Source organism: Strongylocentrotus purpuratus, unplaced genomic scaffold, assembly GCF_000002235.5.
Source record: "Strongylocentrotus purpuratus isolate Spur 01 unplaced genomic scaffold, Spur_5.0 spur5_scaffold_7, whole genome shotgun sequence".
Classification (NCBI taxonomy): Eukaryota; Metazoa; Echinodermata; class Echinoidea; order Camarodonta; family Strongylocentrotidae; genus Strongylocentrotus; species Strongylocentrotus purpuratus.
Genome location: NW_022145613.1, coordinates 16,530,330 through 16,552,986, shown reverse-complemented (window position 1 = coordinate 16,552,986; position 22,657 = coordinate 16,530,330). Strand labels below are relative to the sequence as shown.

At 36.2% G+C, this 22,657-nt stretch overlaps 2 protein-coding genes across 3 annotated transcripts; one reads left to right on the top strand and one right to left on the bottom strand.

Annotated features, from left to right (window-relative positions):
- The first annotated feature begins 2,499 nt into the window (after positions 1-2,499).
- Positions 2,500-4,786, top strand: LOC588176 (UDP-glucuronosyltransferase 2A3-like). The gene is made up of 3 exons (XM_030974442.1): positions 2,500-2,806; positions 3,455-3,674; positions 4,371-4,786. The coding sequence occupies exons 1-3, from the start codon at positions 2,599-2,601 to the stop codon at positions 4,657-4,659; spliced, it is 717 nt and encodes a 238-aa protein (XP_030830302.1). The 5' UTR covers positions 2,500-2,598; the 3' UTR covers positions 4,660-4,786.
- Positions 4,787-8,551: 3,765 nt separating this feature from the next.
- LOC588197 (ketohexokinase) lies at positions 8,552-22,491 on the bottom strand. Of its 2 annotated transcripts, none has more exons than XM_030974583.1 (8): positions 22,303-22,491; positions 17,502-17,619; positions 14,635-14,751; positions 12,827-12,961; positions 12,145-12,217; positions 10,831-10,977; positions 9,921-10,015; positions 8,552-9,340 (listed from the first exon to the last, which is right to left on the bottom strand). In XM_030974583.1, the coding sequence occupies exons 2-8, from the start codon at positions 17,609-17,611 to the stop codon at positions 9,079-9,081; spliced, it is 939 nt and encodes a 312-aa protein (XP_030830443.1). In that variant the 5' UTR covers positions 17,612-17,619; positions 22,303-22,491; the 3' UTR covers positions 8,552-9,078. The 2 variants fall into 2 exon arrangements, with proteins under 2 accessions (XP_030830443.1, XP_792986.1); XM_787893.5 differs by having other exon boundaries at positions 22,320-22,491.
- Between the last annotated feature and the right edge of the window lie 166 nt (positions 22,492-22,657).

Here is a 22,657-nt window from a genome sequence, read left to right as displayed (position 1 = left end):
CATTAATCAGCTCGCAGGCTGTTTTACATAATGGTCCTGGTAATTTATTCCTTCATTAATAACTAAGAAAATTCATAATCTTTTCCCGGACAGTCTTGATAATTGTTCACATTTATGTCGCATCAAATTTCCAATAGAGTCCTTGGGTTTATGAGTGTCTGTTAATCAGTAAGGCCGTGGGGGTGGGAGGGGTGGTAGTATCAAGCTTACTCGAAATGAAATGTAAATTATTTAGATGTACAACTTAATAACAGGATTCAGGATGAAGTCTCCATTAAAGATACATGATTTTCTTTTCAGGACAGTCTTTATTACTATTTATTTGTTTGCCCCCATCTGGGCATCCATGGGGAAGGGGGGGGGGGGGTTCAGACTTACTATCATGAAGGCAATCGATTTAATAAGCAGTGCGCGGGAGGGGGGTCCTTTTCTCAATTTTGTTTTAGCCATCTCTCTCTTGATTGGTGGTGGTTATTTTACCTGACTGCTAAGAAAGCATGAAATGCTTGTAATCAACCAGACGGCCGACGGCTTTAGGTCCTCTCCGAGGGACCTGGTAATGAGGATTAATGCCTTACCAAAGGGTACTAGCGCATCGCCTTGGTTTCGAACCCGGGTCACCGGATTACGAGACCACTGCTCTACCGACTTAGCCATCGCGCCTCCTCCTCTCTCTCTCTCCCTCCCTCCATCTCTCTCTCTCTCCTCTCACTCTGACTACGGAGGGGGGCACGCACATCACGTATACCTACTTCCTGTGGCTATGCCAGGCATCCAAACACGTATGATCACATCCTCTAACTATAATATTGGTAACCGGAAAATAATCCACCAGGTCCCATCTCCTTTCCAGGGTTTTACACTGTATATCCTGTGCAAACTCTTGACCCTAATCCTGACCAAATTCCATCAATTAACAACGTGTGATGCAGTTTAGGGTCCCGGATGATGGCAGATGGTTGAGATGGTGATTTTTTGCAAAGGCGTCGCAGGACCATTATTCAGCGGCTGACTGAGTCGTTGCGAAATTTTTGGGACCATTTAAAAAAAAAAAAATGTCCTCTTCCCCCCCCCCCGGATTATTCAGCGGCTGGCTGAGTCAATGCGAAATTTTCGGCCCGATTTAAAAATGTTAACCCCCCGGCCCCGCCCCCCCCCCCCCCCTCTTGAAAAAATCCTGCGTACGCCACTGCATGGAACTGTACATGACTTTGTTTGTTTGTTGTTGTTGTTGGTTTTGTTCAACATTTCTGTAAGACTGAAAGAGCATGTGAAATAAGGGAGGTGGGTATCAATTCTATAAAGGGAAAAAGAAATGCCCGTATTCCACTTGTTCAAAATCAGGAAGGAAGTAGTCTAAGTTTTCCCTTCTGTTAAAAGTACACGTGAAATTTAGATCCAGGGTCGAGTTTAACGTACCTGTTGACGCGATCATTCAGAGGACTCGTTCAAAGTTGTTTAACCTTATGATTCGTGTACCCGTTAAATTGTTAGATTTAAACAGGACCTAAATCCACAAAGTGAAGAAACTCAGATGTATATAAGCATTATAAAGAAATGTAAATAAGCATTATCATAAGTTCATAAAACAACATTCCTAGATTGTCAATAACAATTATATAGAGTGGGACTATTTATTTGCCCCTTAAATAGTACGCTCAATAGGGCCAGGCTCAGATAAGATATAATGCTTTAAATGGGTGCAAGTTCGGGGGTTCATTGAACTTATACGATCTATTTAGAAAGTTTGAACGCGCTACAGCCCAGTACAATTATAGTAACTATATACCGTATGGAGTATTATAATAAAAAATAATAATGATAATGAACTATATACCGTATGGAGTATTATAATAAAAAATAATAATGATAATGATATTGATAATAATAATAATGATAATAACGATAATGATGATAATAATGGTAATACAACTACTACTACTACTATTACTGCTACTGCTACTGCTTCTGCTGCTGCTGCTACTACTACTACTACTACTACTACTACTGCTTCTACTACTTCTACTACTACTACTACTACTACTACTACTACTACTACTGGACTACTACTACTACTACTACTACTACTGCTACATAATATATAATTCTTTAAATGGGTGCAAGTATGGGGGCATTGAACTTATACGATCTTTTTAGAAAGTTTGAACGCGCTATACAGCCCAGTACAATAGTAATTATATACCGTATGCAGTATTATAATTATAACAATAATAATAATGTTGTCGATAATAATAATAATGATAATAACGATAATGATAATGATAATTATAATGGTAATACTACTACTACTACTGCTACTGCTGCTACTACTACTACTACTACTACTACTACTACTACTACTTTGCGACCGACCCCAAAATCTTGAAATCTACGGTCGGCTTTTAAAAAAAAAAAGTTTTTTAGAAAACAAATATTAATGCATTCAAAACTGAGAAATATCAGCCCATAAGAGGTAGAACAACAAAAAAGTAAAAAAGAAAGAAAAGATTTCCGACCGACCGACCGACAGACCCATGTTTCTGCACCTTAAGGGCAGTACAACATCTTTTTCGTTAGGCCTTATACAGTGACACGAAAATGAATCCTTTTATCCTATACCAATACTTTCATTTTACACAGGGGTCATTGACGGTTTCGTTCTCAGACCAGAAATTGACGAATGCGATATCGAAGGTCTTCAGTGAGCTGAGGCAGAGGGTGATATGGAGATACGTAGGACCGAGACCACACCCAATAGGCAACAACACACTCATTCTAAAATGGGTTCCACAAAACGATCTATTAGGTAATAATTAGGGTTCGATTTCATATTCCTATATTATGAATGTTCAAAAGAAAAAAGTAACCATTTTTCCTTGTACTAAATTAAAGGTTTGATATATAGTATACGATGAAAGCTGTATATTTACCTCTATAAAGGCCCATTTTAATGCGTTTTTTAATTAGAGGGGGGGGGGGCGGCCATTTCAGCCTCCTAGATCTGCCTATATGTATTCAAACCGCTAAAATTGTTTATGAAAAATTATTTTCGAAAGGATTACAGTCATTAGCAAATTGTTGAATAAATGTTGCCGCATTATTGTGTCATGAAGAAGCGTCCCTTAAATAATGTTGAAGGTGCCGGATGTCAGACAAAACAGGAAAGAACTATATTTTTAAAAAGAAAAGAAAAGAGAAAAAAGTAATAAAACAAACACGAGCCTTTATAGTTTCCTGTAATATTAATCATTGTAGTATCTAGTCTATAAACATAAATGTCTTCTAAGAAGGATGTATACGATGTGTTTCAAAATTTAACACGGACAGTGCGAATCCGCCGACAGACATTTTTAAGAGAGGGCGGGGGAGGGATAACCCCTTTACGGACACCCCTCACTAAATTTCTGATAAACGTTTTTTAATTCTATATATTTAATGTGTTCAAATTTCACAGCTCATCCGAAGATTCGGTTCTTGATCTACCACGGAGGTGCAGCGGGCGTACACGAAGCGGTGTACCACGGAGTCCCCATGATCGTCATGCCTCAAGCCGCTGATCAACCTGCCAATGCCGCCATGGTCGAAGGGAAAGGAATGGGCTTGACCCTTGACAGCGGGACCCTGGACGAGGAGTCCTTCGGACAGGCCGTACACCGGCTCCTTGAAGACCCAAGGTGAGAATGTAAGATAAAGGTGAAGATATAAGGGCGTTTTCGAATCTTTTTAATGGGAGTGGGGGGGGGGGGGGTATGTCGACAAAAATTAGCCTCCAAATTTTAGCCAAAGCTGAAAGAAGGTTGGAAACTAGCTGTCATCTCCAACCCGGCTGGTGACGAGATAGAGAGATAGAGAGAGAGAGAGAGAGAGGGGGGGGGGGGGGGGGGGGGGGTAGACAGATGAGACAGAAAAGCAAAAATGGATGGCTGACAGAAAGTAAGAATGCATGGGATGGTGAATGAAGTGGATAAGCCTAAATGAAAATGTAAGGGCTACTTTAAACAAACAGAACTTTGTTATTCCTGGCTCATTTTTCTTGATTGAGGTATCATATGAAAGAGCAGAAAATTAACTTTTTAGAAATATGAATTTTTCTTTGAAATTCAGATACCGCCCGCCAAATGTCTTTTTGGTTTCCTTCCTTCAAATTGCTTTTAATCACTCATGCGTGGAATATGCATCACGTGAGTAGCATCAACTGTAAGAGGAGACTCTAAGCTTTCCAAATATGTATCATTCATTAATTATGGTTGTGATTAAGTTATGATAAAACATCGATACTTCTCGGTTTCGTTTTTTCTGGGACGCACTGTATATCATCACCACAAACTGATTATTACACCGATACAATTCTCTTCATGACTGTGTAACAGTTTCAAGGCCAACGCGGTGCGGGCATCGGAGATCTTTCGCCACGACATCGTCCACCCTCTCGACCGAGCAGTCTTCTGGATCGAACACGTCCTCCAGTTTGGCAGCGGCCATCTTCGCTCCAGGGCCACCGACATGGGCTTCATCCAGCTTCGTTCGCTAGACGTTCTCGCCTTCGTCGTCGCCTTATTTTCTCTTTCTTTCTTCTTAATTTGGAAACTCTGTATTTCGAGATGCTGTCGGCACCGGCCGCCGGCGATGACGAGAAATATAGAACCCCGGCCTAAATAACGATACAGAGGAACCTGTAGATAAAGACCGCTAAGGGGAGACATTAAAAGTAGTCTAGACAGGTGGTCGTTATGTACAGGTACATTTGATACAGATTTCAATGAGTAACGCTTTTAAAGAGAACCGAAAAAATAATGTGGTTTCGTAAAGGATATACTTTTTTAAAGAGCATAATTACAGCATACATTTTTAGGCAAGTGTATAGGTTAATGCATAAAAAGGACAATATATATATAATTATAATTATGTATGTAATAGATATGATTATGTTACCTCTATATAAAGTGAATTAATACTTCCATATTGCTACATAATGTGATGACTTTATACCTGGGTTAGAACGCACCGAATGTCCAGATTGGTTTCACAATTACCTAATGTTTAAAACAAAATATTTTGCAACTTGTTTATTTTTTCCTCTTCTTTTGTTATATTTTGTGTTCATTGTATGTTTTTTTCTTCTTCTGTACATTATGTAGCCTATAGGCCTAATCTTATTATTTCTTCGCCTTGTACTGACATGTGTATTCAGGCAGTAGCCTAGACTGGTATGTTCCTTTTTGTATATACTTTTCAATATACATTTTAATAAATAAAGTATGTGATTGAAAAAAATAGGTTATAATTATATACAATACATTATTGTTATGTAATATACAGAATTATGGTATTGTGAGAAAGATTATGATATTGCAATAAGATAAACATTATATATATTACATTGCTATGCAATAATAAACTACATATACTACATTGTTAAACAATTGAAACATATTTTATTGCATTTATGACATTATATTGTTAGATTATACAATGTAAAATAATGTATCATATTGTGATACATGGTGAAACTTCATGATACAATAATATATATTACATGACACATTGTTCTTGCCGACTAATACGTGACGTTCATGTAGGGTTGCCGGTCTTGGGTTGATGAAATATCATGAAAATACAATATCTTTTAATAAGGCCTTTAATTAAAAAGGGAATGTGGAAGTGGCATAGCGTCTTCTTTTCACCTTAATGCCACTTCCCCATCCTGTTTCCTATCCTATTCATTTCTCTCTTATTGATGGCCCTATCCCTCCTGTAGCAACACGACAGGCTTAATCCATAACTGTTTGACTGTAGTAATGGAGGGTAACATGACACAAGTTTAATTGAAATTGGGAAAACAGATTCATCGCAAGCGTAAGCAGCATATAGGATGAAGCGTTAATGTTTTACATTAGCTACGGGAGGGGGTGGGGGGGGGGGGGGGGCAGCCGTCCCAAAAATGCCACCAGAATCGATGCCTGGATTTATAAAACACATGTATAAAAGTTGTGAGCATAAAAATAGTATGACATATTTCAGTGATTTTAATTGATGAGTAGCAAGTTATTCATAATTCTTATGCATTGATTTTGAATAGATTTGTAATCAAATAATGACAGTAACTATGTAAGAAAGGGCCCATCATTTTGCACACAGAAGTTTGGGAGGGCGGGGGAGGGATGCCGCACCTACGCCCCCTTTTATATCATAGCAAAATTATATTGGGAAGACAGGCCTGCGAGTATAATCATTTATGAAGAATTTTATGTTTTCTTAAGAATAAAGATGAAACATATGCGTTTGGTGAAATAAATTTCTATGATTAACACATTCCTAACAATTTTATAAACTCACGTATATTGGTATTGCGGGTTAAGGAACAACCTAATGTACAAATAAGTTTGTATTTAGTATCATTAGTCACAGCAACTGTAAAAACAAACTAAGCAATCAATCAGTCAATCAATCAATCAGCCAATCCGTTAGTCAGTCAATAAATCAATTAATCAATCCAACAATCACTTTCACCCATCAATCAACGAACTAACCAATATAGCAAGTGTTCCAAACATCAAACTGCATAAACATAATTCCATAGATTGACCAGTTATCAAACACCATTACATCTACCAATCAAATGATTGATCAATAAAGCAATAATCAATATAGAATGTTTGACATCAGCCAATCATTTGAACTATCACTTAATATCATCCGTCACAAAAACAATCAATTAACCAATCAAGCGAGCTTTGTTTTAATTAGTCAAGCTCAAAATCAACCAATCAAGGACAACTGACATAAGTTGTAATTAGGACATCAAATATGCAATGCATGCCCTTTGTCTCTTCTTGTGTGTGCGCACGCGTTGGTATGTGTTTCTTTGTACTTTGCCATGTTTATTGGTTCTGTATGTTCTCATCTTTATCGAATTGTGGAAAGAATACATTTAAAAAAAATATGAATTTAATAATAAATGAATGATACAGAATACGATTCAGGTGCCAGTGATAGACAAAGAAAAATACGGCTTCAACGCTTAATACATTTCTCTTTGTCTGGGGCCCTTTACATAAGAGAAGACAAATGCTCTCCGATTTTTTATCTACACTTATGGAATCCAAAACTTAAACCCTGGTACAAGCACTATACCTAAGCCTAACCTAAACTCAATTGCAACTCTAACCCTAACCCTACATGTTTATCTTGGTCCACACAAAGAAATCGTTGCTAGAGCAAGTGCCAGAGTACCCACTTTTCAACAAATCAACAAACTAATATATATAGACTGAAAATCGAATATACTTTCATATGTGATATTTATTGTTAATATAGACAATTCACCATTTTTTTTCATAATATATTCATTCATTAAAAATATTAATTTGATTAGACACACAGACACTTGAACATCGAAATTATGAACAATATCAAAAGAGTTAGTTCAATCATATAAATATATAAATATATTAGAATTAGAATTCAACTAAAGTTGATATACAATCTTAATTATGTCCAAATCGTATTGCAATCATCAGAGGGCTTCATCTCATTATGTATCTGCACAATAATATACAATAATATGTTGCGGAAATAATACTGGAAAATCATATAGAATACAGCACAGAGAAGCATATGGCATAACGTGATAATCCATGACAAAACATTATAAACCATGACAAAACATTTCGATCCATGACAAAACATTATAAACCATGACAAAACATTTTGATCCATGACAAAACATTATAAACCATGACAAAACATTTTGATCCATGACAAAACATTATAAAAACATGACAAAACATTATAAACCATGACAAAACATTTTGATCCATGACAAAACATTATAAAAACATGACAAAACATTATAAACCATGACAAAACATTATAAACCATATCAAAACATCATAAACCATGACAAAACATTATGAACCATGACCAAAAACTTATAAAATCACATGATGACCAAACAATAATAATCATGAAGAAAAAACCCAGCATAAATCATTTTTTTTTTTACTGAATTCATGAATGACAAGATGGAGACAGACATAAAGAACAATCAAGTACTGATCTGACATTTTTCTCTTAATGCATTTGCCTAAACAAGGTATAACATACAAACATAAAACATACAGTTGTACAGAAATGATACACGATTCAATGAGGTAATAAACATGAGGTAATTAACATTTCAGAAATATTAGTTAAATGGAAATAAATTAGATAGAGATGTTGTTTTATCATCTGCAAATAAATTAGATATAGATGAATATAGATGATATTAACTTCACACCCATATATAAAGAGAATTATTCAATCACGTCATCAGAGCATTGTGTACATTTTATAAGCTATTTGTATTCTCTTATATTGAAAAAGCGTTTTAAATTAGAAAATGTTTTGCAGTACACCTAATCGTTAAATGACACATACACAAACAATAATAACACTTTGCACTGTGGAAAGTGGTCACATATTTCTGCGATTTCCTGCTCCATGAAAAATAGAACACCATATTTTTGTTGAAGTGTATGTAACATAACATTTCTTAATGATTTTGAGGTTTGTTTGTTTACAACCTTCATGTCAGCAGCACATGATATATCATGTATTAGAAATAAATTGTTAAAAATGTTCCCTAGTTAATATCCTACCACAACCACATTCTTCAACCCTGGACAAAAATAACACCTAGAACCTTAACTCTAAACCTAACCTACAACCTAACTTCAACCCCCCAAAAACAAAGTCTGGAGCGATTGTTGCTGGAGCATATCTCAAAACACCTTCAAGCATTGTGTTTTAAAGTCCCACTGCACTACTTATAGCTACTTGCACCCTCTATATAGCAAACAATGCCTAATCGGTGCCTGTTAGTCCCCCATGATCCCCTTTTTCTTATGTTAATTGAGAGCTGATTTGATGAGTAAGCCACCTGTCAGTGTCCTTGCAGGGAGGTCTAATTCCCATGGTAAAACTAGTGGCTTTAAGGCATTACAGATATATACACAATGGCAATGGAGCAGCTCTTATTTTCACACACAACCTTGTTAAGTAGTAATCTTTGACCCAAGGGGGAGGAGGGCGGGGTTATAAGAGATCCAGTGAAGCGGTGTCGATCCTGAAGCCACTCCTTCCCACCTTCTGACCGGCGACCTGGCAGCCAAGCCTCAGGGCTTCTTCCAATGTTCTCCCCCTGTTCAGAGCATGGAGGACTCCTGCATTGAAAGTGTCCCCAGCACCCAATGTATCGACCACTTTGATTGGTGGATAGGTCGGGCTGTGCACTATCCTGCCACTCTCCTCCAATCCCCAGGCTCCTTTTTCACCCCAGGCACAGATGGCTTTGGCACTGGACATCAAAAAGGGGTTACCGGTATAGTAGAAAAAATAGAAATACTAGAAATAGAAATTTATGTGTCATTGTATATTTTTCTTGTGTCACTGTTTTCATAGTCATGAGTAAAACTATTTTGGAAAAGACCCTACTGAGTGAAAACATCTGTAATGTATCTCTTTTCTGATGTTATTTACATCTCAATTTCATGTTTTTGTACTAAACTAGGACATTTCATAAACCAGAAGATGCTTCATATTAAAGTTGACCTTTTCTGAGGGTCTGAAATATCCTATATACTGTCCAAAAATAACAACAACAACAACAACAACAATAATTAATGATATTGATGATGATAATAGTTGGAAAAATAACAACAACAATAATAATAACAACAATCATAACAATAATCATAATCATAATAATACTAAAAATAAAAATAAAATTAAGAATAACAATAATCATAATCATAATAATACTAAAAATGAAAATAAAATTAAGAATAGCAATAATAATAATTAAGAAGAAAAACACCACCACTACCACTACCACTACTACTACTACTACTAATTACTGACAATCCATATGTTCTTACCCTATCTTTAAGAGCTTCTTTTCTCTTACTCCGTTCAGGCACTCTTCTGCGCTGTTGTATCCCATGGCCATGGAGTAATCCTTGCTAATGAATACCTGCAAAGATAACCAACAATAACACTAGGCTACATAGCTACATGAGAGCATAATGTCAAACCAGAAACTTTCTCAATTTATGAAAACAGTGTGAATTGTAAATAGCTATTGTCCTGGCAAGAAATTTTAGCCAAATTTAAAGGGGAAGTCCAGTAAGTCCACCCTGATATTAAGTTGGCTTTAATAAATGCAGACAAATGAGAGAAACAAATTAGTGAAATTTTGAGTAATGTCCGATTAAATACAGAAAAGGTGTCAGTTTTTCAAGTTGTCATCAGTGAAACACAAATTGGCAACACTATGACGTATCTCCTCTTAAATTTGCTCTATACATAAAATTTCATAAACTGTCATTTTTTTAGTTATTCATGACAATAGTTTCGTTCGTACAAGGGTTGTATAAAAACATATTTGGATAAGTTATAATTAGGGTGAATGCATTATTGAAAATTTGAATTTTTTAAGTAATAGGAGGGGACCTCGCAAAATACATCACAGAGTTGCCAATTTGTGTGTGATTGATTACACCTTCAAAAATTCATAAATATCCGGTGTGGAAGAGAGGAGGGTCACGTGGATAATACCCAGGCATTTTATACACTGCAAAAAGTGGCAGAGTTTCAGTAGGACTTTACCAAATCCACACGCCACAGGTGGGTTTTTCAACTTGGGTTTTTTTGTCATGTTTTGGTGCAGTTGCCTAGCATCTTCTGACAAATCTCTAGAACGTTTAAAAAAAAAAAAAAAAAAATTGCTTGCAGTGTGAAAGCACCTAATGTTTAAATCCCATTCTGAAGATACAAGGACAAACTTACAAATTCTGCCTTTTGAAGAAAACTGTGTGTGATATTCCTGGTTTTCTCAGCCTCTACAGATACAGTGATAGGCTTGGAATCTTTTCTTCTCTCATTGTAGTCGTCTATCATGCTAATCATCTTCTCAACGTTGACCTGATTTCTGCCCTAAAAAAAAAAAAACACATCAAAATATTACTCATGGTAGGTCGATATTCTTTTTTTCCCCCCTGCTACTGGTGTGTTGGCTCAGTCAGTAGAGCGTCCGCCTCACAACCAGGAGGTCGTGGGATTGAACCCTGGCCGCGTCATACCAAAAGACGTTAAAAGACGGGAGTTGCTGCTACCTTGTTTTGCGTTCAACAATAAGGGATAGAGCAACGTCGATCTGGTGCTGCTCAGTGGCTGCCGGTCTCACGATCAATTGGGCAAAAAGAATTTCCATTTTCGGTTTAACTTCATAAAATTTGGAGTGGACTTTAAAAGATTATTATTATTATTATTATTATTATTATTCAGTTCTGTACCAAGTTTATGAACCTCACTGAAGTTTGGATGTTGTTATATGTTCCTTTAAATACTAATTCAAGGTATCGCTGATGGAAAAATCTAAATGATACTATCAATATATTTGCAACTTCCCGGAAAGATGTTTCCAAAAATTTCAAGACAGGTTCATGAACAATCTGAACGTAATGCACATACTGGGCCTAATGTACAGTGTCAAAGAGGTTCAAGAATGGATTTACTTAATTTCACAATTGTTTGATACGTTTCGGAAGCCTAAAAAAAAACTATGCTAAACAATACCTGATTTTATAAAAAATCCCATGACAGTGTTGATTTGCGAGATTTATACAATTGATTTCTTATATCAACACAGATTAGCTTAATAATGATCAAGAATGACATTTTCGACAGATGTGCTTTCCATCACTTTGATGAATTTCAAAATTAGGAATTTTCTATGAAGAATGGTGTCCTAAAAGGGAATAGCAGATATGTGTACAGCAGACAGCCCAGACTTATTTTGTTGTCTGGTACATGTAGCTTTCTTATCTACTGGAAGGAAACTGATAATCAAAATGGAGTAACACGTCCTGGTATAGCTGTACAAACTACTTGCAAATGTAGGAAATTGTACATTTTCACTACATTCATTGAACCACCTTGAACCACACTCTGTATCATAATACTTTGGTTACAAATTTAAATCAGAATCAACCCCTATAATTCCCTTTATTTTTAAGATTAATTAGTAAAAAATAATGAATCTGTTCCCAAGAGGATCAAGATGTGAATTATAAACAAGAGAAGAAAGAAATTTAAATGTACCTCAAAGTGTATCCAGGAGTACTTTCCCAAATCCAGCTTCTCAAAGTCTTTTGGATCTAACTCTGGTAGAGTCCTGACAAAAGAAAGGACATGTTTCACAATGTAAGATTGCTGCAGGCAGTTTTTTTTTCCACTGACCTTTCATCATTCAAAGTGAAAAATCATGGCAAATTATACTGATATCTTTAACTCATAATTTTAAATAGAAAAAATTATTCAAAGTGCAGTTTTAACAACAAGCATTGACACTTCATTATAACTCAAATTTCTATGATTTTGTAAAGACCGATCTGATATTCAGGTTAGATATAACTTTTTATTCCCTTTCTTACAACATATGAAACTGAACTGCATTTGGCTTTTTTTTGCAAACTTTAACTTATGACCATGCTTGTGTAAGCATGTCACACCTATGTCTCTCGATATTTCCATGGAGAGTGATGACTAGCGCCCTCTATGTTTGACTACGCATCCATGTACACTTTAAAGGCCATCTGTACTAGTTTACAAGAGGGATTAGACCACCCTGCAAGGTCACTGACAGGTGGTTATCTCATCAAATCAGCTCTCACTTAACATAAGAAAAAGAGGATCATGGGGGACCAATGGTCACCGATTAGGCATTGTTTGCTATATAGAGGGAGCAAGTAGCTATAAGTAGTGCAGTGGGCTTTTAACTCACTTGTTTTTATGCAGGATGGTCCTTGAACCTGATGAGGCATTGACAATGACACAGGACAGAGGTGTGACACAATTGTCATATTGTCTCACATTGTCACAAATCACTCCATACTTTTCCAGATCCTCAGTGATGACACTACAACAACAGAAAATCATATCATGAAAAAAAAAATCAATTTAAGGCCCCTAATATATTCCAATCTATTATCTCATCTGCTCTCTTGAACATCTAGCTCAAGGCACAATGACACATGAAAGAGAGAGAGAGAAAGAGAGAGAGAGAGAGAAGAGAGAGAGAGAGAGAGAGAGAGAGAGGGAGAGGGAGGGAGAGGCAGAACACAATTTTCATATTGCGTTACATCGTCATAAAGCACTCCATATAATCCTTGATCTTCTGTAATGGCACTACAACAAATAAATCATATGAACATTGCAAATGAATCATGGATCCTCATTGTTCAATTAGTGAATGTAGTTTCTGCCTTGATTTCTGCATCTTTAAAAGAATTAGGAATTCATATTATTCATATATATTCATATTCATATTCAAATTTATTGTCCAATGATTGGAAATTTGTTTTATTTGCATGTCAGTACAAGGTTACACATTATAAACATCAATAAGATACATATGGGTACAGAGTAGAACATTTAACTTCAACATCTATAATATGCCAAAGACTAATCTTTCAAAAGAAGAATCCTGAATTAAAAGAAGTAAAATAAACACATTATATACATGTAACCCCCACCCCCAATCATTGAAATATTTGTTCCTAGATTTTGTAAATTTATACAACATACAATAGATATAATAATATCCTGCTTTTATATAGCGCTTAATACATCTATGATGTCTCTAAGCACTTTACAGATATACTATTAACCCGGTCATTGGATTCATTACTTGCCCATACACAATGTGTGCACAATCTCCACTCCCTGGGGAGAATTCCAGCCAGGCATTACTTGACGCTCAAAAATTGTTTGACCATAATGACCAATAATACTGGGTACCCATTTAACACCTGGGTGGAGAGTAGCAAGTGCAGGTTAATATCTTGCCAAACGATATTAGTGCAGTGTCTGACAAGTATCTGACAATACAATGCCCACATGTGTTTTGTCATGTTATCCCTCTAGTACCGGTATATCATCCTACATGTATGTAACCCAATCTTACAAAATTATTATTTTGTTACTTGTATAATTCATTTGTTCTATTATATATTGTATTACTGTATGGTTTATATATGTCATTTAATTTGTGGATATTTGAGGGGAAAATAAATCAAATCAAATCAAATCAAATCAATACAATAAAACCAGCTTTGGTGACATACTGTCTATAAAGACCAAACTTTGTAAAGCTCTCTTAAACATTATTTCACATTCAAGCCTGTATTACAAGAACCTGCCCATGCATAAGGACCACCAGGGGAGTGTTTCACAAAGACTAAGATCCACTCTAAGTTGAACTTAACTATGGCAGGCCTTTCATGCCACTAGTTCCTCCAACCATTCCCGGCATTGGTCTCTCAAGGGACGTCCAAATCGTGGTTACAAATGTACAGAATTTACCTGATTTGATAGTTCATTATTGAGGAATTTTTAAATCTAAAGATCATAATTAAGAGACCAAGTGTGATAGCAACCAGTGGCATGAATGGCCTGCCATTGTTAAGTCCAACTTAAATTCGATCTTAGTCGTTGTGAACCCCCCCCCCCCCCTGCTAACTATGACAGCCTTTTTGTCTCCCTTGAGAGATCTCTACACATACATGTAGGTTTGAATGTTGCTAAACTTACTCTGCCAGGTTATCGGTAGCGAGGGTACCAAACCATTCCACAGGAGAGCCGAGCTGTGACAGAACTACAGATGTGTTTGTAGCGTTTCCTCCTCGATTCACCTGCTGGTCTAGTAATCTACAATAAACCAGGGGAAAGACAACACAATACATTTTAAATGAAAAAGGAGTAGAAGAGGTAGTACTGGTATATAAAATTTGATTAAACAATCCCATCAGAGAGAATAACCTGTAGTTGAACCATGTAGTAGGTCCACGGGTGAATTGACTGAGTTCTAAGTGCATATTAGATCTATATCAAATAACATGTGAAGTACAAAAGAAAACAAACAAACTAAAAGCTGAAGCAAGAGACACATTTTCCACTTCCCCTTGTTAAAATAAATGATCAGTCACACAAATAATAATTATTTTGTAAAAAGACATACGGTACAGACTTTATATCAATCTTGTAAAGTTATGATAGATTGTTTTCATTATTTTGAAGCGAGTGACATACTTTTCTGGCATCAGTTTGGGTTTCAGAAAGTATTTGACACAGTAAAAACTTACATTCTAAATCATATAGGCCTATTAGAAAAATTGAATTCCTAAAGGGTAATTCTACATTGGTTAAACTAAGTTCCAACAGACATCACTGATCGAGCTAAAAATTATTAAGAAGACAATTCTTGCAAGAAACAAACATCCTGTGGTGTCCCTCAGGCCTCAGGGTACTGTTACCTTATTCCACATTAACATTAAATACGTGCAGCCAAACCTTAAACTTCCAAACTATTAGGACTTATGCTTCAAAAAGTTTTCATATTTTTTCACGCTGGATCAAGTTAGTAAAATAAACTATGGTAAGCGATTAACTGAGGTGTAATGTGAACAAAGTCACCATAAGCTTGTCAAAATACAAACCATATGCTCAAAGGGTTTAAATTTAAGTGTGGTGAAATAATACAATTATACAAAAAGTCCAGGTTGCATGATTTGTTGGGCTTTTTTATTAATAAATGCAAGAGTTGAAAGAATTTAATACAGAAATAGAAATGAAGGAAAAAATTTAGTATTTTGTATAGACTAAAGCACAACACTCCAAGACAATTTAGGATAATGTATAAATCACTATGTGTACACCCTTGCTAGAATGATATACGGGAAGGACTTATAAAACTAGTCTGAGCTGCATTTTGTCAAGTGACAAAGGGGACAAAGAGGCAGTACTACATTCTGTGCATACCATTCAGATTGCATTGTCATGTAATACAAATGCTGAAAGCTTTAAAAATACTTTGGCTAAGCTTGAGCCAATGAATCACAGCAACCTTTTACACAAAATTTATGCCTGTCTGCATATGAATTACGGATAATCCTCTTTTTATTAACTGTAGACCTTTAATCTAGTGTAGCTGCATCTCAATACGAAGATTCACCTTTATACAAAGCTGCACCTACATGTATTTGGGAACTGTACTCTCACTTCTGTGAGAGATTGTATATATACCGATCTGTTGCCATGGTTTCTGCAAGCACTGTGGAGCAGTAAGCAGGCGCGGATCCACGGGCCTAATTCTTCCGGCCCGGCTATGGCAACCCCTTTGTGTAAAAACTAGATAAACTCAGTTTATCAGAAAAACTGTGTTTACCAATGATACACTCAGTTTATCAACTGATGAACTGAGTTTTTCTGATAAAACTCTGTTTATCTGATAAACTCTGTTTATCTGTTGATAAACTGAGTTTATCATTGAGTTTTCCTTGATAAACTGGGTTTATCAACTGATAAACTGAGTTTTTCTGATAAACTGTGTTTATCTGTTGATAAACTGAGTTTATCTGAGAAAAACAGAGTTTATCTGAGAAAAACAGAGTTTATCTGAGAAAAACAGAGTTTATCTAGTTTTTACACAAAGGGCTTGCCATAGCCGGGCCGGAAGAATTAGGCCCGTGGATCCGCGCCTGGCAGTAAGTCCACCATAGCTGAGGGCCATCCCAATAGCACATATTAAATAAGAGATGATTGAATGTCTTATGTAATCAGACAGGTGCATGGATGTCCCTGAACTAAATTGAGAATGTTTGAACTATTATTTTTAGCATACGTGCTGGCCCCCAGTAATGGCAGCAGCCACTTCCATCGCTAGCTCTCTCTAAATCGGTGTTTCATCAGAGAATTGTAATCCTCAGCTTCCTGGGAGAAATTTCAATAGTTTAAACATATTTGTGGCTTACACCCAGTAAATGGTGGTAGAGTCGCTGCCCGGCAAGCAGTATAGATGGCAGGTGGCAGGTTCAAATCCCGCTGGTTCCAAGATTTTTTCTGACTTGTTTTTCAATTACAGATCGATCAATCGATCTTATTTACTGGGTGTAAGCCACAAATATGTTTTAACTATTATAAATGCCTTGTTTCAAACTTTTGATATGAGGAAACAAGGGCCAAATCTTATAAAAGTTCTTTGTGATGTTAATCTCATCTAGAATTTTAAAATCAGTTGCAAGTCTATGGTAGACAAAGTATCTGGGAATTCACAACACACTGCATCCATTTTTGTTTCATGAATATATTACGTTTGATGCAATGAATCCTAAAAAACAAAAACAATATTTAAAGTCCTTAGTCCTTACGTTGGCAACATTTTGAGAGATTAAAAATCATTATTTTCAATAAAAATTGCAATTTTTTCAACAACATTCTTGCTTATGAATATTGCCTTCGGAGACACTACATTTCAATTCAAGAATGTAGCAAATAGCAATAAAAGAAAAATATTATTGTTGCCAATTTGAGGAAAAATATGAGATCATTTATAACAAAAAATAAATGTTATCCTGGAAGGATTAAAATAGACATTCCCTGTGTAAACCAGAGTGACTTACTTTTGATCTGTATCTTCTGTAGGATACACTGCAGCTACATTGACAATATCAACACAGGCTAATCCTACAATTAAGAGCTTGCCATAGCTATTTGTCTCCCTGTCAGTCATATTATTTCCTGTAAGAAAAGAAATGAAAAAAATGTAGATATTCATGTCTTTGGATGAATATCAACAACAAAATACAATTAAAACATTGCATAATTTCTGACAATATATATTCTGAAGTACTTGCCTCTAGGAATATGTGATGAAGAAACAAAAATTCTTTTATCATGATTTTAGAAAATGGATATATCAGTATGGTTTGGTAATAAATTGATTCCTTCTAGAGAGATCAATGCTGAGGAATATGTAGATTATTATATATTAATTTCAGGAACATTGTAGAATGACTTGACTCATAGGAAAACTTATAAATGCAAAAGGAGTGTTTTAGACCCTTTCCTAAACTATGAAAATCACTCATATAACACCTTTAACAATTTTAAACACATTAGGAATTTGGAGAAGAAGAAAAAAAAGAAAAAAAGAAATCAGTTTTAAAGGTAAAGACCGGTATTGGAAACGCCCCAATTTACAAAAATGAAATGGAAGCTCTTATCACCAATCATGTGAAAGAATATGTTTTGAATATTACATGATGATAAAAATTTTGACGGGAAACCGCCTACTAATTGATATATTTGGTAAATTAGTGTACATGTATCTCTCGCCTGTTGAGAGATATGAAATGCATGTGTCGCGCACGTGTGTGTAGTCCCATATACATCTTTCTGTGTACAGTGCTTCTAACTTTATGAAGACTTGGCCAAATTTCTTATTATTTTGATGATTCCAGAACCTTGCAGTACATCTATGCTAGATGATCAACCTTTTCTGATCAATTTCACAACGTTTCTTTCACAATGCAATCGCATGACCATAACTCGTCTTTAGCTTTAATGATGTCTCTAGATGCTATTAACAGTTTTATTGATATGAAGAATTAAGGTAATCAATTCAAACACTTTTATTTATTTACATCACTCGATCTGTGATCCATGTTTTCTTCCAGTCTCTCTCTCTCCCTCTTTTTCTTTTTTAAACTCTCTTTTATTTAATATTTTTCATTTCCACTTTCTCATCATTTCACTCTTACTCTCCTCTCTAAAAAAATAAAAACCTCATTAAGTTTGTTTTTCCCCCTCTACTTTTCTGTATCTGTATAGTTTTCTTTTTTTGGCTATGCCCCAGGCCTAGGCTACGGCGCGACCGCACACAGTGGGCCAGAACCGCCTCAAAGTGTGCCAAAATTAATTTCTCATTGAAGAAGGTTAATGAAGTTCCTGTTAAAAGTATCTAAGGGTTTTTCAGACCCATAGAATTTGATGGGAGTATTTTCAAATCCGTGTGACATCATCAAAATACTGTATTCTGATTGGACAAGGCAAATATGCATTGTAACACATAGACAGATTCATATTACACTGATTAGTGGTTTCTAGACCTAAGAAACACAATTGGAGCATTTTCAAATTTCTCTGACGTCATTAAAATACTGTTTTCTGATTGGACAAGGCAAATATTATTTGTAACGCATAGACAGATTCATATTACACTGATTAGTGGAACTAATAAGAGGTTTCTGGACCTAAGAAACACAATTGGAGCATTTTAAAATTTCTCTGACGTCATTAAAATACTGTTTTCTGATTGGACAAGGCAAATATTCATTGTAACGCATAGACAGATTCATATTACACTGATTAGCGGAAGTTATATTTTTCTTATACACGCCTTGAGATGCCGCATATAGAAGTTCCTCTGGTTCCCTGTCTTCTAGAAGGTGGTGTGCTTTTCTTTTTTTAGAACGATCTGAGAGGGTGTCCCAATTTTTAGCTGGACGTCCCACATTGGATGTGCCCTGTGACGTGCCTGGCAAGTCTGAAGTTGGCTCTGTTTCTGTCCCGGTATCTGTGCTGTTTTGCTGTGCAAGAAATGTTTCTACTTCAGTATTGAATGTCAATGTCTGATTAAGCCAGTCCTTGTTTTCTTTCATGAAATATTCCTGGTAACGACCGCACTTGTTCCATTTCTCTCGCATACGATACAGAAAGCGTCCAATAGTCTTTGACAAACTCTTGAGAAGTTTTTGTGGGATGTTTGACTTGTTACCCACATTATGATATGCACATAATGCATCAATGGATGTTTCGGATGCCAGTTTGATGTCTGAAATGAAGCCAGCTGAATGCACAGCATGAAAAAGCTGTCTTCTTAATACCGTCATCGTTTATTTCAATCCAAGTTCTCCTAGAATGATACCATATATGATTGCGAATTGCATCAACGTGTGAAAGCAATATACACTACGCTATATGCTCTACACTCACGTAACCGTTGCCATGGTTACGCGGACGAGCATTGACTCGGCTGTGCGTAAACGTAAACAGTATAAATGTGTACCGATTATGCCTAATAATAATCGATGAACGTGGGGAGGAAAAGCACCTGCACATGCAGTGTAGCAAATTCTGGCAAAAAGAAATATCATACATGGAAAGCTTTAGGTTTGGGTGGACATTTTGAGATTAACATCACTGCAGGAATCGGCTGGAATCCTAATAAACATGCTACTTTTAGACTACCTAAAAATTGCAATTTTTTCCTTTTTGTGTGAAATTTAATGCTCATTTTTCCCAAAATGAAGCTTCCATAAATTTGGTCATTGTATTTTCTAATTGGGTTACCAATAGGCAAGAAGTGCACGCAGTATCAAGTTGATTGCTTTTCCCTTCATAAATTCTCAACACCTATTGTAAAGTTGCCTCTTTTATCATTTTGGAGCAATAGTACTTAGTAGGGAGGCCAATGCCCAAATCTAACTTTTTAATTACTAATTTGTTTATAATAAAACTAAGATTAAAAGAAAGCATTTACCTTCACTAAGAAAATTCACCCATCTGCCGACTCCAGAAGTTCCATCAAATAGGAGATATCCAGCTTTTAAGAACTCCCTTCCTTCTACGGCTGGCCGTCCGTAAGACTAAGAGCCTTGAATTACAATCAACTTCATGGTCCCAAATATTACGTCGAGAATTAGACAGGCCCGAGGGAATGGGCGTGTCATCATGGTCATTGCCCGGACAACAAGTTCAAAACTTCGCGCGAAAGTACATTCATCATCACCGGCTAGCCTTGAATTAGTCGCACACACCGACACAGCTACTACAGGCCGTCCAGGTACGGTAATTGCATGCAAGCCGCAATCGAGCCTACCATGCTAGCCATGCCATGGCATGGAGGGTCAAAACTTAAAACATAATGAGAGAAAGCTCGAAAGCCACTCATTGTAAATTAAGAAAATGATTGAAATAAATAAATAGGTCTACCTTAGTTTGTATTCCAATTATTTCCTCATGAGTAAAGATCAATTTGACACTATCCACGATCGATAAATCCAACTTGCACAGAACTTTGCAGCAAACACAATACGGAATCAAACATAGTCAATAGGACTGCACGCATTGATAGACGTGTAATGACCATAGAGATAATGACGGAGATATTCTCTCCCTCTCTCTCTCTCTCTCTCTCTCTCACTAACCATATGATGATATCATACACTAAAACACACACGTTCAAACCATGGCATTCATTACACTTCTCAATTGGAGTATAGACTGCTCACGTAGACATTTTTTTTTTACTGAAATGTCTTTTTTTAAACTTCTCATACATTACTGCACGACACTGGTGTCTGGTGCTGAGAAAAAGGTACTATGTGTGAGACTACGTCAAATTTGTTTTGCGCGCGATGAGACCGGACCTCATACATATTCATATTATGATGTCGCAAGACTTCTATTTGGGCTGGAACAATGACGTATCTGTTCACAGTTTTGCTCCCCAATTTGAGATGGCTCTAGCTATGGGGCTCAAACCAACGCAAGATTGACAAAAACATCGTACTCTATCTACCTTCGTATGTGCAGTTTGTAAAAATCTGCAATTAAAAAGATATAATTGTTTTTCGTTATATTTTCTAGTTGTTAAAAGTGACATTTGTGCACAACTGATATGTTAATCTCTATCAAAAGTTCTTTGATATTAAATTGATTCCATATTTTTAGGCTCTACCTTCAGTCATTGAGAAGGATTTTAGTGAGCTAACCTCATCGCCCTCTAGGACCCTTCTAGTTTCTCATATGTGCGCGCTAAGTTCGTCTGCTAACAGAATTATTGGATCTAAAAACGTCAAAATCTGCAAGATCGTCAACAAATGGTGAAAGACCGTTACAGATCCGTGATTATAGGTATGTTGTGGAGTGTGTAATTGTGTATTTGTTATACATTTTATTCCATAGATAGGTCTATTTGTTTTCTTTTTTTTTCCCATTTTTTTCTTCTGGTAATTTTCTGACTTGGACGACGAGCGCACAAATCGTAGGCGTAGAAGCCTTACGCCCGGGCATTGGCCTCCCTAGCAATAGACCTAGACCTATATCTATATAGATTTTCCCATGTTCCCAGGCCAGGGCCAGGCCAGGGTATAGACTCTATGACACTTTTGAAACTCGCTACATATTAAAATATGGGTGGAAAAATATTAAAATATGGTTGGAAAAATATTCATTAGAATGTTTTCTTCCCCAAGCGAATGAAAAAAATATAAAAATTCACATTCGCCAATTTTGAATTTTGGCACACTTTGTCTTTGAGGCGATTCTGGCCCACTGTGCGGCAGCCCGTGGTATGGGAGTGCGGCGCGGCAGTAGCAGACTACGCTGGATCTGGAGCTGTGCATTTGTGTAGCTTACCTCTGAACTTTTCTAACCTTTATCAGAATATCAAATAAGAAACAAAATAATCAATTGATTATCCGACCGGTGATACCACTGGAGCCAAATAAGAAAGGATGTAAGTCGCGTCACAAAGATATGTCATGAAGAAGAAGAAATACTGGGCGGGAGCTGGAGGAGGAGGCTGGAGGAGGAGAGTACGAGTCCGCAAACTATGATCTATGAGATATGCTTCAGTGCACGTGCGTTGCCGATTAGACCCTATAAGATGTAGAATCTACTGCTAGTTTACTTTTAATTGATTATAATGTATTACAATTTGATAAAAATAAAAGTGTTTCATTCATAGATAATATTTTGAATTGTATTCAGA

Coding starts and splice junctions, on each gene's coding strand:
- LOC588197 (XM_030974583.1), bottom strand. CDS start 17,611: ATGACTGACAGGGAGACAAATAGCTATGGCAAGCTCTTAATTGTAGGA. Junction 12,962..14,634: donor GCTACCGATAACCTGGCAGA/GTAAGTTTAGCA, acceptor CTGTTGTTGTAG/TGTCATCACTGAGGATCTGG. Junction 12,218..12,826: donor ACCATCCTGCATAAAAACAA/GTGAGTTAAAAG, acceptor TTCTTTTGTCAG/GACTCTACCAGAGTTAGATC.
- LOC588176 (XM_030974442.1), top strand. CDS start 2,599: ATGAATCCTTTTATCCTATACCAATACTTTCATTTTACACAGGGGTCA. Junction 2,807..3,454: donor TCCACAAAACGATCTATTAG/GTAATAATTAGG, acceptor CAAATTTCACAG/CTCATCCGAAGATTCGGTTC. Junction 3,675..4,370: donor CGGCTCCTTGAAGACCCAAG/GTGAGAATGTAA, acceptor ACTGTGTAACAG/TTTCAAGGCCAACGCGGTGC.